This window comes from Antechinus flavipes, chromosome X (genome assembly GCF_016432865.1).
Source record: "Antechinus flavipes isolate AdamAnt ecotype Samford, QLD, Australia chromosome X, AdamAnt_v2, whole genome shotgun sequence".
Classification (NCBI taxonomy): Eukaryota; Metazoa; Chordata; class Mammalia; order Dasyuromorphia; family Dasyuridae; genus Antechinus; species Antechinus flavipes.
In genome coordinates this window covers 16,675,231-16,688,586 of record NC_067404.1, presented here as the reverse complement: position 1 = coordinate 16,688,586, position 13,356 = coordinate 16,675,231, and the positions used below count along the sequence as shown (strand labels likewise).

The following is a 13,356-nucleotide window of genomic DNA, read 5'->3' as shown; positions in this document are numbered from 1 at the left end:
AACAGAACTAGAAAAGTTTCAAGGAGGGGTGGGTAGATTGAGGTGGGAGCTAGGATAGGAGAGGATATGATGCATTTCAGATGTTGATGAAACAGCCAATAGATTATTGATAATGTGACTAAAGTTTAGAAGAAAGATTTGAATTGTGTATCTCGATTTAGGAATACTATCTGTAGATATTATTGAATATTAAATCCATTCATTTCCCATCACCAAAGGAGAGGCTATAGAGACATAAGACAGGAGGATTATAAACAGAGCCTTGGGAGGCCACTTTTGCTTGAGGAGCTGCAGTTCTAGTGAGGAAGACCAAAAGGAGAGAGTAGAGCATCCAAGAGGAGAGAAGAATCAAAGGTATGAGAAGCTGCAGAGAAATGAAGGAGGCGAGAAGCAAAAGCCAGCCAATTTATAGGAAGTTGAAAAGTGAGTGGGTGATGAGGAAGTGAAGGTTCCAAGTATACACTACTCTTTCCACTGAGTTTGACAGTGAAAAGCAATAGCTGTAGGGCATGGCAGGAACAGCAGTGAAACCTGAGCATGGTTGTAGGCAACTAGAAAGGAGCCACTAGAGATGGATACAACAAACAGGAGGAAGAGAGCTCTCTGATCTTTGGGACAAACTCTTTTAGTAGGCAGGAAGGGATCTCATTGAGTGCAGAAGTAGATGAAAGGCCATCTCTTCCTCCAGGCTTGGAGTAAAGAGAGTGATGGGTCATCACCATTGTAGAAGGGGTTTGAAGTCGTCTAGATAAAGCCATTCATAATAGCTTCCAACTGTCAGTGAAGGAAGATGGGCAGGATGGAGTTTAAGAAAAGCAGTAATTTTCAATGACTATAGTAATCTAGTGTTTGATAAACTCAAAGACCTCAGATTCTGGGATAAGAATTCACCATTTGACAAAAATTGCTGAGAAAATTGGAAACTAGTATGGCAGAAACTAGACATTGACCCACAGCTAATACCCTATATCAAGATAAAGTTGAAATGGGTTTATGATTTAGACGTAAAGAGTGATACTATAAACAAATTAGAAGAACGAAGGATAGTTTACCTCTCAGATCTGTGTAGAAGGAAGATGTGACCAAAGAAGAACTAGAGCACATTATGGAATACAAAATGGATAGTTTTGATTTTATTAAATTAAAAGTTTTTATACAAACAAAACCAATGCAGACAAGATTAGAAAGGAAGCAATAAACTAGGAAAATACTTTCATATCCAATGGTTCTGATAAAGGCCTCATTTCTAAAATATAGAGAGAATTGACTCAAATGTATAAGAATTCAAGCCATTCTTCAATTGATAAATGGTCAAAGGATATGAATAGACAGTTTTCAAATGAAGAAATTGAACCCATTTCTGGTCATATGAAAAGGTGCTCTAAATCACTATTGATCAGAGAAATGCAAATTAAGACAATTCTTAGGGACCACTACACACTTCTCACATTGGCTAAAATGACAGGAAAAGATAATGATGAATGTTGGAGGGGATGTGGGAAAATTGGGATACTAATACATTGGTAGTGGAGTTGTGAAGGGATCCAACCATTCTGGAGAGTGATTTGGAGCTATGCCCAAAAGGCTATCAAACTGTGCATACCTTTTGATCCAGCAGTGTCATTCCTGGGTCTGTATCTCAAAGAGATCATAGAAAAAGGAAAAGGACCCACATATGCAAAAAATGTTTGTAGAAGCCCTTTGTATAATGGCAAGGAACTGGAAACTGAGTGGATGCCTATCAGTTGAGGAATGGCAGAATAAATTGTGGTATATGAATGTTATGGAATATTATTGTTCAGTAAGAAATGACCAGTAGGATGATTTCAGAGCAGCCTGGAGAGACTTGCATGAACTGATGCTGAGTGAAGTGAATAGAACCAAGAGAACATTATACACAGCAACAACAAGATTATTGTTGATGATGATCAGTTCTGAAAGATGTGGCCCTTTTCAACAATAAGATGATTCAGGCCAGTTCCAATGGTCTTGTGATGAAGAGAGACATCTGCACCCAGAAAGAGAACAGTGGGAACTGAGTGTGGATCACAATATAGTATTCTCACCTTTTTTATTGTTGTTTGCTTGCATTTTGTTTTCTTTCTCATATTTTCCTTTTTGATCTGATTTTTCTTGTGCAGCATGATCATTGTGGTAATATGGAGAGAAGAATTGCACATGTCTAATATATATTGGATTACTTGCTATCTAGGGGAGGGAGAAGGGAAGGGAAGAAGAAAAAATTTAGAACACAAGGTTTTGCAAGGGTAAATGTTGAAAATTATGTATTTTTTTGTTTTTTAGTGTTTTTTTATTATTATAGCTTTTTATTTACAAGATATATGCACAGGTAATTTTTCAGCATTGACAGTTGCAAATCCTTTTGTTCCAATTTTTCCCCTCCTTCCCCCGACCTCTTCCCCCAGATGGCAGGTTGACCAATATGTGTTAAATATGTTAAAGTATAAGTTAAATACTATATGTATACATACATACATATATATGTATATATATACACATGTATATATATATATATACATATATATATATATATATCCAAACAGTTATTTTGCCGCACAAGAAGAATTGGACTTTGAAATAGTGTACAATTAGCCTGTGAAGGAAATCAAAAATGCAGGCGGACAAAAATAGAGGGATTGAGAATTCTTTGTAGTGGTTCATAGTCATCTCCCAGAGTTCTTTCACTGGGTGTAGCTGGTTCAGTTCATTACTGCTCTATGGGAACTGATTTCATTCATCCCATTGATGAAGAGGACCACGTCCATCAGAATCGATCATCATATAGTATTGTTGTTGAAGTATATGATGATATCCTGATCCTGCTCATTTCACTCAGCATCAGTTCATGTCAGTCTCTCCAGGCCTTTCTGAAATCCTCCTGCTGGTCAGGAGGATTCCATCGTTCGGTATGTGGATTCTTACCAAACAATAATATTCCATAATATCCATATACCATAATTGACTCAACCATTCTCCAACTGACGGGCATCCATTCAATTTCCAGTTTCTTGCCACTACAAACAGGGCTGCCACAAACATTCTTGCACATACAGGCCCTTTTCCCTTCTTTAAAATCTCTTTGGGATATAAGCCCAATAGTAACACACTGCTGGATCAAAGGGTATTATGCATATGTTTTGAAAATAAAAAGCTTTAAAAAAAAAAAAGAAAAGAAAAGAATTTTGGAGCAGGTTTTCTGATGATTGGGATAGAGTCCATTTGGAAGGAATTAAAATGCCATTGCACAGCAGGGGTACTCCAGTGAAGATACATACTCCAGCTAATATACATTTAGAGAGAACCCAGCCTTTCTTCTGCAAGTAGGTGGCTCAGTGGATAGAGTGTTGGGCCTGGAGTCAGGAAGCCTTGAGTTTAAATCCAGCCTTAGGTATTTATTAGCTCTGTGATCCTGGGTAAGACACTTAAAATTTTTTTTGCTTCAGTTTCCTTATCTGTAAAATGGGGATAGTAATAGCATCTAAAGGAGATAATAATTGTAAAGCACTTAGCATAATGCCTAAGACAAAGTAAGTGCTATATAAATGTTAGTTATTATTATTTAGTAGTAATGGGAGTGACTCAGAATTGAGCAGCAGAAGGACAAGGAGGCAAAAGCTTCCAGGTTGGAAGATCAGGCATAGCTGAAGTGGTTAGCTCCAAGGTTAGGTCTGTGAAGGGAAAAAGGTGAGGCCAAAGCAGGGATGTTGACTTCAAGGTCATAGTGAAGATGAGGCTGGTAACTAGGTGGCACAGTGGATAAAATGTGGGTTGGGGTCTGGAATCATCATGAATTCAAATCTGGTCTCAGACATTCCCTGTGTGACTCTGGACCCTGTTTGCCTCAGTTTCCTGCTCTGTAAAATGAGCTGGAGAAGGAAATGGCAAATCACTCCAGTATCTTTGCTGAGAAAACCCCAAATGGCATCATGAATTGTCAGACAAGACTGAAAAAAAAGCTAGCCTCAGAGTCAGGACATTTACTGCCCATGTGACCCTGGGCAAATCCCTTCACTTCCTGGTACCTTGGGCAACCAAGAGCATAAATCACAGATTAGTTATTAGTCTTCATTGGTAGAGAGAGTTTCCTCATTAAGACCTCTCTACACTAATGTTCATCTAGGTCTGGTCCCAATCATCAGCAGCATTTCCTCAAATTTATCTAAAATGAGAAGGAAGAGAAGCTATGGAAGCCATGATCACTCCTCTGGAGACTGCACTCAGCCCACACACTGGAGGGCCATGTTGGCCGTTGGTCATGCATGCATGCATTGGCTCTCTTTCCATTCAGTGGTCCATACAAGTGTACATTGGTGCACATTGGTACACGATGGCATACATAAGTGTATGTCGGAGCACACTGATACACACAGACTACATTGGCACACATTGGTACACGCAGGTATATATAGGTGTGCGTTGGCACACATTGGTACACGTGGGTGCGCATTGGCACATGGTACATATAGGTGTACATGAGCACATATTGATATACACTGGCACACACTGGTACACACAGGTGTACATTGATACATATTGGCATCCATAGGCATGTGTTGGTACACACTGGCACACACTGACAATGAGAAGGCTGAACAGAGACAGGTGTGATATGGAGCCAGAAAGTTTGGGCTGTTTCAAGATCCACTTGTCTTTTTTATGGATTAGTTAGCTTTTGCCTTCCTGCCTTCCAGAGTTCGTGTCTATTTTTTAAAAAGTGTCATAAGAGAAAGTCCATGGATTGTGTATGTTAAAGTTGTGCTAAATTAAAATACGATGCTTTGTGTTTTGACCACTTTTGTGCAACATGCCTTATATACTTTCAAAATACGAGGTATTCTAATTCCATTGCTCATTATTACTCTCTACATTGTGGGCAGGGTAAAGAGGTGAAGTTCATCCATCACTTTGACTAATTTTTAGATTTGGTTGGGGGGTTGAAAGTGATGGCTAAGATAAACTCTTGGGGTTTCTGTAGATTTCAATTATTCATGCTATTTCTCTCCCTCATTAACATGAATAATGAAAAAATTGTCTCTTTATTTGTCTTAGTCAAGAAAGATCCATTACATAAACTTCTGTAAAATATATATTTATGTGCCTCTAATCAGCTTTGAGTTCTGGGCCTTTAATAATATAGAACTCATAGATCATGTGGTTTAGATGTGTAAAGGCCATGTGAAAGCATATCTCCTGATAACCAGAAAGTCATTATTGTGCCTGAGGGTGGTAGGTGCCAAGGAGGGTGTCCTGCCTGCACTTGATGTGGGGCTCAGGATGCTGCCCTTTAAGCCGAGTTCTGCATTTCTCCCGGGGCCGTGATGCTCGGGCTCACTGGAGGCCTAGCGTCTCTCCTGGTTCTACTGCCAGTCTCTCATCTGTAGAAACAAGAACCGCATGGCATCACCCTGCTCATACGAGCATAGATTTTTATAGCTAAATGAACCTTAGAGACAATCTACCTGCTCTAATCAGGTTTCTCATCATTGTCGTCATTAATATTAATACTAATAACGGCTCACTTTTCTAGAGCCTTTTAAATTGTGTTGAGCCCTACCTACGTCCCCAAGCATCGGAGACAGTTTATAGGATAAAACAGTCTGTCGTCGTCATAACGCCCACATCAGATTAATGCACTCAGTCAACAAGCATTTATTAAATGTCTACTCTGTATCAGCCACTGTATGGGGAAGATGGGCTTACTGGCTGCATGGTTGATCTGAGTTATTGGGTAGAAATTGATTGTGAGCGAATTAGACAAAAGGAAAATTTGACAAAAAGGCAATTCGCCTGATAGCTACAAATAGAAATAACTCGATTCTTGCTGTCCAGAAGTGACTATGGAAAAAGGACAGCAATCACTTTTTAAAGGGTAGTAGCATCCGTCTTATCTTTTTTCTCTTCCTAGTCAACCCTCCAAATCACACTGAAAATAGAAAGGACATCTGGGATCCGGAGGAGGTGCCAGAAGGTTTGGAATTCGATGACATGTGGGACCCCCGAGAACAGCCAGAGTAAGTCGAGTGAAGCCAGAAATGGGTCTGCAGCGATGAGGTAGGCGAGGGATGTGATGGTGCTCTTTCCCACAAGATGCACGTAGCACAATCCCTGGCAAGATGGAAAGGCAGGGGATATAATAGAGCAAATAAGAAAAGATTAAACTTTTTACTTTCGAAATGATCTACCAAAAAACGGCATGCCACAAACACAGATTTCAAGCTGGAAAGGACCTTGCGTGTCCTTCCTTTTCCTTCATTTTGCAGATGAAGAAACTGAGGCCCAGAATTGCTGACTAACTTCCCCAAGATCACACTGATAGTAAGTGGTGGCGTTGAGTTTTCACTATACCATGCTGCAATACCATTATAAATTTTTCCATAATGTCAGTTATTTGTGTAATGTGGGATTCAGAGTGGGAGAAAACCAGCCCCTTAAATTGCCAGCATTCCTCCAAACTGTTTTATAATACCATGTTTATGTATCAAAGGGTTGCTTTTAATTGTTCAGTGTTCTGCAATGGGTGGGAGGCTATGTTCTCCCTCTAATTATTAATCATTACATGAACTTATTTCTTAGAGATCACCAGGAACAAAGGCAGTATTTCATATACTTTATAAGCAGGATTAAATTCACGCTCTGTATTACTTTCAATGCCACAAGATTTTGAAAATGTAATTTGGAACTATTGTCCCTAGATCAAGGACCTATGATTTTCTGTGAGTGGGAACTCACATAGAACTTAGAGTTATAACCTAGAGTTTTAGAAAGTTGCCTGATTTGACTGTGGAGATTAAAATTATCCCACCTACATTAAAAGAGACTGAGGCAGAACTCTAAAGACAATGGCACTTTATTGAAGCGTCCATGGTCCTTTCTAAGGAAGTGGATCTCAGATCTTCCTCACAATCTAAGATGACTCCTCCTTCCAGGGCCCTGTTTTTATAGGGCTAGATGTCCAATCATTCCAGAACAACTATGCCAAGTATAGAATAATTCTATTGACTGATATGCGATACATAAGTTTAAAATAAGCAATATGTCAGCAAGTTCACAAGTTGGATGAAGCAAGAAATATCTCCACACAAGATGGACAGACTTCTACTTGATTTGGGCAGAGGAAATGGGCCAAGCCATCCCAGTCAGGAACCTAATATAGGATGGTCACCTGCTTCTTTTGGACAAATGATTAGTCTGGAGGTACAAAAATATTTTGGGGGCACTTTTGTAGTTGAATCATCTCTGTCACACTGGGCTTGGTCACCATGACAAGTGAACTTAGATCTGCAACTCACAGTTCTGGGGCCATATATAAAGAACTTTGATATGATTCTATCAAATGGATGAATTGGAATAGAGTAGGAACCCAATGAATTATTTCCCACCTTACTAATGGTCACACAACTAATATCAGAAATGGGCTTTAAACTCAAGTTTTCTTGAGTCCAGACCTTTTACTTCTCCTACCTGATGCAAAGATTGAGGAACCCTGGAAATCAGAGATTGTAGGACTCTTATAGTTTGGTCCAAGTCATATACTGCTTGCTTTTCTTTCTCTTTCTCTCTCTCTCTCTCTCTCTCTCTCTCTCTCTCTCTCTCTCTCTCTCTCTCCCCTTGTCTGTCTGTCTCCCCACTCCCAATGGCTTTTTATTAAAGGACCCATGTTCCCCTCTAATGAAGTGGACCTCAGATCTTCCTCACAATCCGAGATTCCTCTCTAAACTATAGGCCAGTGAACCTGACTTTGATTTCTCACAAAATTCTGGAACTTTTTATTAAAGGATTGTGTAATGAACTTCTAGAAAAGGAAGTACTGATCAGAAAGAGCCAGCCTGGCTTCCTCAAAACTAATATCATTTCCTGTTTTGATAACTTTATTAGACTAGAAGATGAGACAATGTGGTATAATGATTATAGGACCAACTTTGGAATAAGGAAATCCTGGGTTCAAATTCTGATTTTGACACATACTGACTCCAGACAAATCATGTCACCTAGAAAACTCTCTAAGGTAATAAATCATAAATGAGCGACTTCTCTGCATGGTTGGAAGAAGTTTCCCTACACCAAAGAAATCATAGACTTGGAACCACGACCACAGAAATCGACAGCTAGATCAAGGGAATAGGATAGATATTGTTTGCCTAGATTTTAGCAACATATTTGACCAAATCTCTCATTTCATGTTTCTGAATTCAGTGGAGAGGTATGGGCTAGGCCATAATCGTGGCCTTCAGAATTGGCTGAATGACCAGATCCAAAGAACACTACAGTCACAAATGGTTTGCTTTCAGCTTGGAAAGAGGCCGCCAGTGAAATGCTCCTGCTCCTTGGGCTTGGCCTTGTCTTTTCCTAATTATGTAAAGGCAAAAATGACATGCTTATCAAATTGATACAGTTGATACAAAGCTAGCTTGTTGGGTGACAGAATCAGGATCCAAAAATATCTCTGCTGACTAGACTGTCAACCTAAATTTAATAGGAATAAATGTAAAGTTTTATACTTGGTTTCAAGAAGTCAGAACTTCTTGAGAATAGATGGGGAGTGTGGGCAGAGTGCAAACTTCATGTAAGTTGGCCATATGATACTGATGAATCAAGAGTCTTGCCGATGTGAGGACTCCCTCTAGAAGTGCAGAACATTCTCTCTTTCTCAATCTATGTGTTGCTTGTCCACGTCTTCCACTTTCTATCAATCCTCCACGGAGAGTTCTCCCAGATTTATGGGACCTTTCTTCTAGATTTCTTGATGTTGTTGACCAGCACCAGTAGAGTATATGCTGCCCTTTGGTTGTCCCTTTCCTACATAACTAGTCCATTCCTTTAAAAATATTCAAATTTTCTTTTTCATGAAAAACTTAACAAACATCCACAAACAACCAGAACTTCGGGGAGTGACACAGGAAGACCTGTCCTTTAGACATATCACTTTGACAGCTATATGGAGGATGAATTGGAGGGAGGAGCCAGAGAGCCCAGTTAGGAGGCTACTACAGTGGTCTACCTGAATGAGGATGATAGTCTTGTGAGTGGAGAGATAGAAGTGGAGGTAAAATAAACAAGATTTGACAACTGATTAGCTTTGGAGTGTGAGGGAAAATGAAGAGTCAGTGATGACCCGAAGGTTGTAACCCTAAGGATGGTGGGAACCTCAGCAGAAATAGAGGAGCAAGTTTGGAGGAAAGATAATGCATTCTGTTTTACCCATGTTGAATTTGAAGTGCCTTTGGGACATCTAGTTGCTAATGTCCAATAGACAGCTGGCGATGTGGAACTGGATATATGAATCTGTAAGTCCTATACATAGAAATTCTAGTCAAACCCACCGATGATGATGAAGTCACTAAGAGTATAAAAGAGACAAGGACCAAGGACAGATCTGTGGGAAGCACTCATACTTAGGGAGTTGGAAGCTGATCCAGACTCCTCAGACAAGAGGAAAAACAGGAGAACAATAGCACCAAAAGCAAGAGAGGAAAGAGTATCTCGCAGCAGGCTGTAGTCCACCACAGAACACAAGCTCTGAGAAGTTCTCCCAAGCTCCGAAGGCTTTGGAAACTGGTCTGTTAGTGGGCTGTATTTCTATGGTTCAAAGACCAGTCTAACTAAATTAGAGAGACTCTTCTCACCAGGGTGGCCCCATGGTGATACATTTTTTTTCCTCAGCCAAAGCATATCCCAATCTGCCAAGTTGTAGAGGAGTTGTGATCTCAGTAAGCAGAAGAAATACCCATACCAATGAAATCATGAATCCTTGAAGTATTGAAATAAGAAGCATCATGTCAGGACTAACAAACTACCTGAAAAAGAAGTGGCAACAGTCATGCACTTTGTGGTACCATGTCAGAAAGAGACCTAAAAGGGGAGGGCCATTTTTGCAGTCTTAGACGTGGGAGGAGGGCATAGAAATGGAGAGAATGAGAGATTCACTGTCTCCAAGTGGATGAAATAAGGACCAGGATGCCATAAATAGGGGGAAATTATGGCACAAGGGAACAGATGAAAGGATCAGAAATGATGGGGAGTCCTCTGCCAGGCTAAAGTTCCCCTGGAGAGTGAGGGGACTTAATGTAACCAGTGGCTTCCCCCTAATCAGTTCAAGTTCCCATCATCTTTCACGTGGACTCTTTTGTTTGGCATTTCATGCTCCTCTTCCCAACTTCTTTTCTCCACCTCTTTTCTCTGCCTCCTCTCTTTCCTATCTTCTTTTCCGTCACTCCCCTCCACGTACTCTTTGACCCAGCCAGAAGGGCCCATGTGCCCTGCCTAACATGTGATTCTCCATCTCCCACGGTTGTCCCCTATTCCTGTATTTGTCTTCCTCCGGCCTCTTAGAATCTCTGAATTCTTCTAAAACTCAGTTCAAGTGCCTCCTCTTGAATATGTCCCCTGCTGCTTTTGCCCACTTGCTAGTATTTTCTATTTGATCTACTCTGTATGTGTCTCATATGTACCCATTTCATTGTATGGTATCTCTCTGTGCTCTCTGAGGACAAAGACTTATCTGTTTTTGTTTTTGTTTTTTTCCCCCTGAGGCAATTGGCGTTAAGTGACTTGCCCAGGGTCACACATTTAGGAAATGTTAAGTGTCTGAGACCAGATTTGAACTCGGGTCCTCCTGACTTCAGATCTGGTGCTCTATCCACTATGCCACCTAGCTGTCCCGACATATTTGTTTTTTTGTCTTTGTTTCACCGATATACATAATGTCTGATACATAATGAACTTCATAAATTCTTACTGACTGATCCATTGATTGGTGTGGGTAGATCCTCATTGTCAAGGTTACTAGGTAATCATTAGCTCTATCACTGCAAATATCTCTTTGAGCTGAGGGATAGGTGGTCTGGGAAAGAGTCTCCCTAGGCTTCCGGGACAACCTCCTCTTTGCCTTGTCAGCATCCCTGGGTTCAGATCCTGCCTCAGACACTTAGAAGCTGTATGAATCTAGGCCAGGAGCTTAACCCCTCTCTCCTTCCTTTTCTTCATCTATAAAATGAAAGAGTTGTGCTAGAAGTCCCCGCCAGCTCTAAATCCATGAACCTCTGATCCTTTGTTTTCTAATTCTTTTCCCAAGGAGAAGAATGGAGGGCCAGGAGTGATATATCCATGTGGTCTGAATTCCATTCCCTCTTTGGCCCTGAAGCAATAATAATAATAATAGATGACATTTACATAACTTTTCATGGTTTGCAAAGCGCTTTTATATATATTATCTTGTTTAAGCAATAGAAAGATAATGAACTCTGATGCTATTTACACAGGATGACTGACATCTTCAATAAAAATGGCCCACTGGTAAAGCTGCTTTAGTACTATTATGGCTTTTCCAATTTGAAATGACTAAAAACAAGCATGCTAATTTGAGATCCATTTGAGTACAGGAAATGCCATCTGTTTGCCAAGTTGATTATCTAAGTTAAAAATCTTTTACATTTCTAAATGGTATTTTGATGTATGGGAATGAAAAGATCAAATAACTTGCAACGGCACCGATTTCAATCTCCCCCGGCTTTCCTCGCAACCAAATGGCATTAGCGGTAGTCCGGTAACTTCTAGGATGACGTCAAATCCATATTTTCCAGTTTTGCCACATTCACCCACAGCTTGAAGAGAGAGGAAATAAAAACATCCAATGGGCTTTGGACAAAGCCTCCTCTCCTAGCCTGCCCCTGACCCAAACAGTTCTCCGCCCAGCTACATTATTGACTTCCCAACCTCCGATTAAACATCAAAGCAAACACTCCCAGCTAGGTCTCTAAACTGACTTGTGGCAACTTCCAATGGTAAACCAAAATGATCTAGTTAAAGGTCCATTATTCCCTATAGGGTCCCAGGATCACGGAGCAAGAGCTGGAAGGTTTCTCAGATGCCTTTCAGCCTGTCATGCCGAGAATAAACAGACGTGAGTAGAGACTGATATAACTGAAGTGGAGATCTCGGTAGCCGGAGGCCGCAGGGGCTAGCTACCCTGATCAAATGGCCCTGAACAAGATGGAAAGGTTGCTAATAGAGGAATTCTAACTAGGTTGTGAAAGCGGGAGATAACAGGAGCCCCCAAAATGCGGTTAGCCTACTTTCTTATCTTGCAGCGATCACACATTTTGACAAATATTTTTCAAGCACAGGCAATAACGAGTCAGGGCTTAGTAACTGGTCCGCGTGACAAATATTCTCCAGGCAATGATATTCCAAGGCCAGAGGACTTTTACAATTATCGACAGACAGATTCTGATTTTGACTTACGCGTGGTCTCAGGTTATCGATAACTGACCAACAGATTCTATTTGCAGATTTTTATGGCTCACAGGTAGGTTTGAGGGGTGGTCTATTCCAGGAACTTGATCATTACTGATCAACAGATCATCCATCAGACAGTCGGCAATGTTTGCAAAATATTTTCACAGCTGCTACTTTCTGGATACGCAATGGCAAGGCGGGGGGGTGGTAGTAGAATTTCTGGGTCATCGTGAGTTCGGAGTTAGTCTTTTCATGCCCGGCTTGCCTAGGGGTCTGGTTGGCCCAGTAAGCCAAACTCCTTTATTTTATTTTACTTTTTTCTCAACAGTATTTATTTTTCTAAATATATTTAAAGATAATTTTCAACATTCATTTTTTTCTGGCTGAGGCAATTGGGGTGAAGTGACTTGCCCAAGGTCACACAGCTAGGACGTGTTAAGTGTCTGAGGCCAGATTTGAACGCAGGTCTTCCTGACTTCAGGGCTGACGCTCTATCCACCTCACCACCTAGCTGCCCCCAACATTCATTTTTGTAAGATTTTGAGTTCTAAATTTTCCCCCTCCCTCTCTTACCTCCCCCCTCCCCAAGGTAGCAAGCAATCCGATACAAACTATAGATGTATGATCATTTTAAATATATTTCCATATTTGTCATCTAACCCCTTCATTCTACAGAGGAAGAAACTGATGCAGAAGTGAAATGACTTGTAGCTAGTCACATAGCTAGTAATTATTTGAAGTGGGATTTGAACTCAGGTCTTTGGAACTCCAAGTAGTGTTCTATTTACCAAAGCCCCGGATTGAATACTTTTTTCTTCCCAGCGCTCGCTATTTGTTACTAATTTGGGCAACACTGTTCCCTAGTTTTCTCCTGGTACTTTCTCCAGATAGTTATAGAATTCTTCTATAAGAATTTTTTTCTATGCTGGCCCGATAGCTGTTATCCTGTTGGTCCCAATTATCATTTGTTTTGTTTCTTCCAGATATGACATTATATTCAAACAGCAGGTGGGAGCTGAGGATGTATTCTTGGGCATGACCAGAAAGGATCCTTCTACAGCCTGCTGTGAGGACCTCTTGGTGAGCTAGATCCTGATTTCA

At 40.6% G+C, this 13,356-nt stretch overlaps 1 protein-coding gene across 1 annotated transcript in view; it reads left to right on the top strand.

Annotated features, from left to right (window-relative positions):
* DNAAF6 (dynein axonemal assembly factor 6) overlaps positions 1-13,356 on the top strand; it is a 69,745-nt gene that overhangs the window by 18,478 nt on the left and 37,911 nt on the right. The window contains exons 4-5 of the mRNA XM_051967819.1: positions 5,927-6,032; positions 13,239-13,335. Of these exons, the coding sequence (XP_051823779.1) occupies positions 5,927-6,032; positions 13,239-13,335 (203 nt within the window). The remainder of the gene's footprint in view (positions 1-5,926; positions 6,033-13,238; positions 13,336-13,356) is intronic.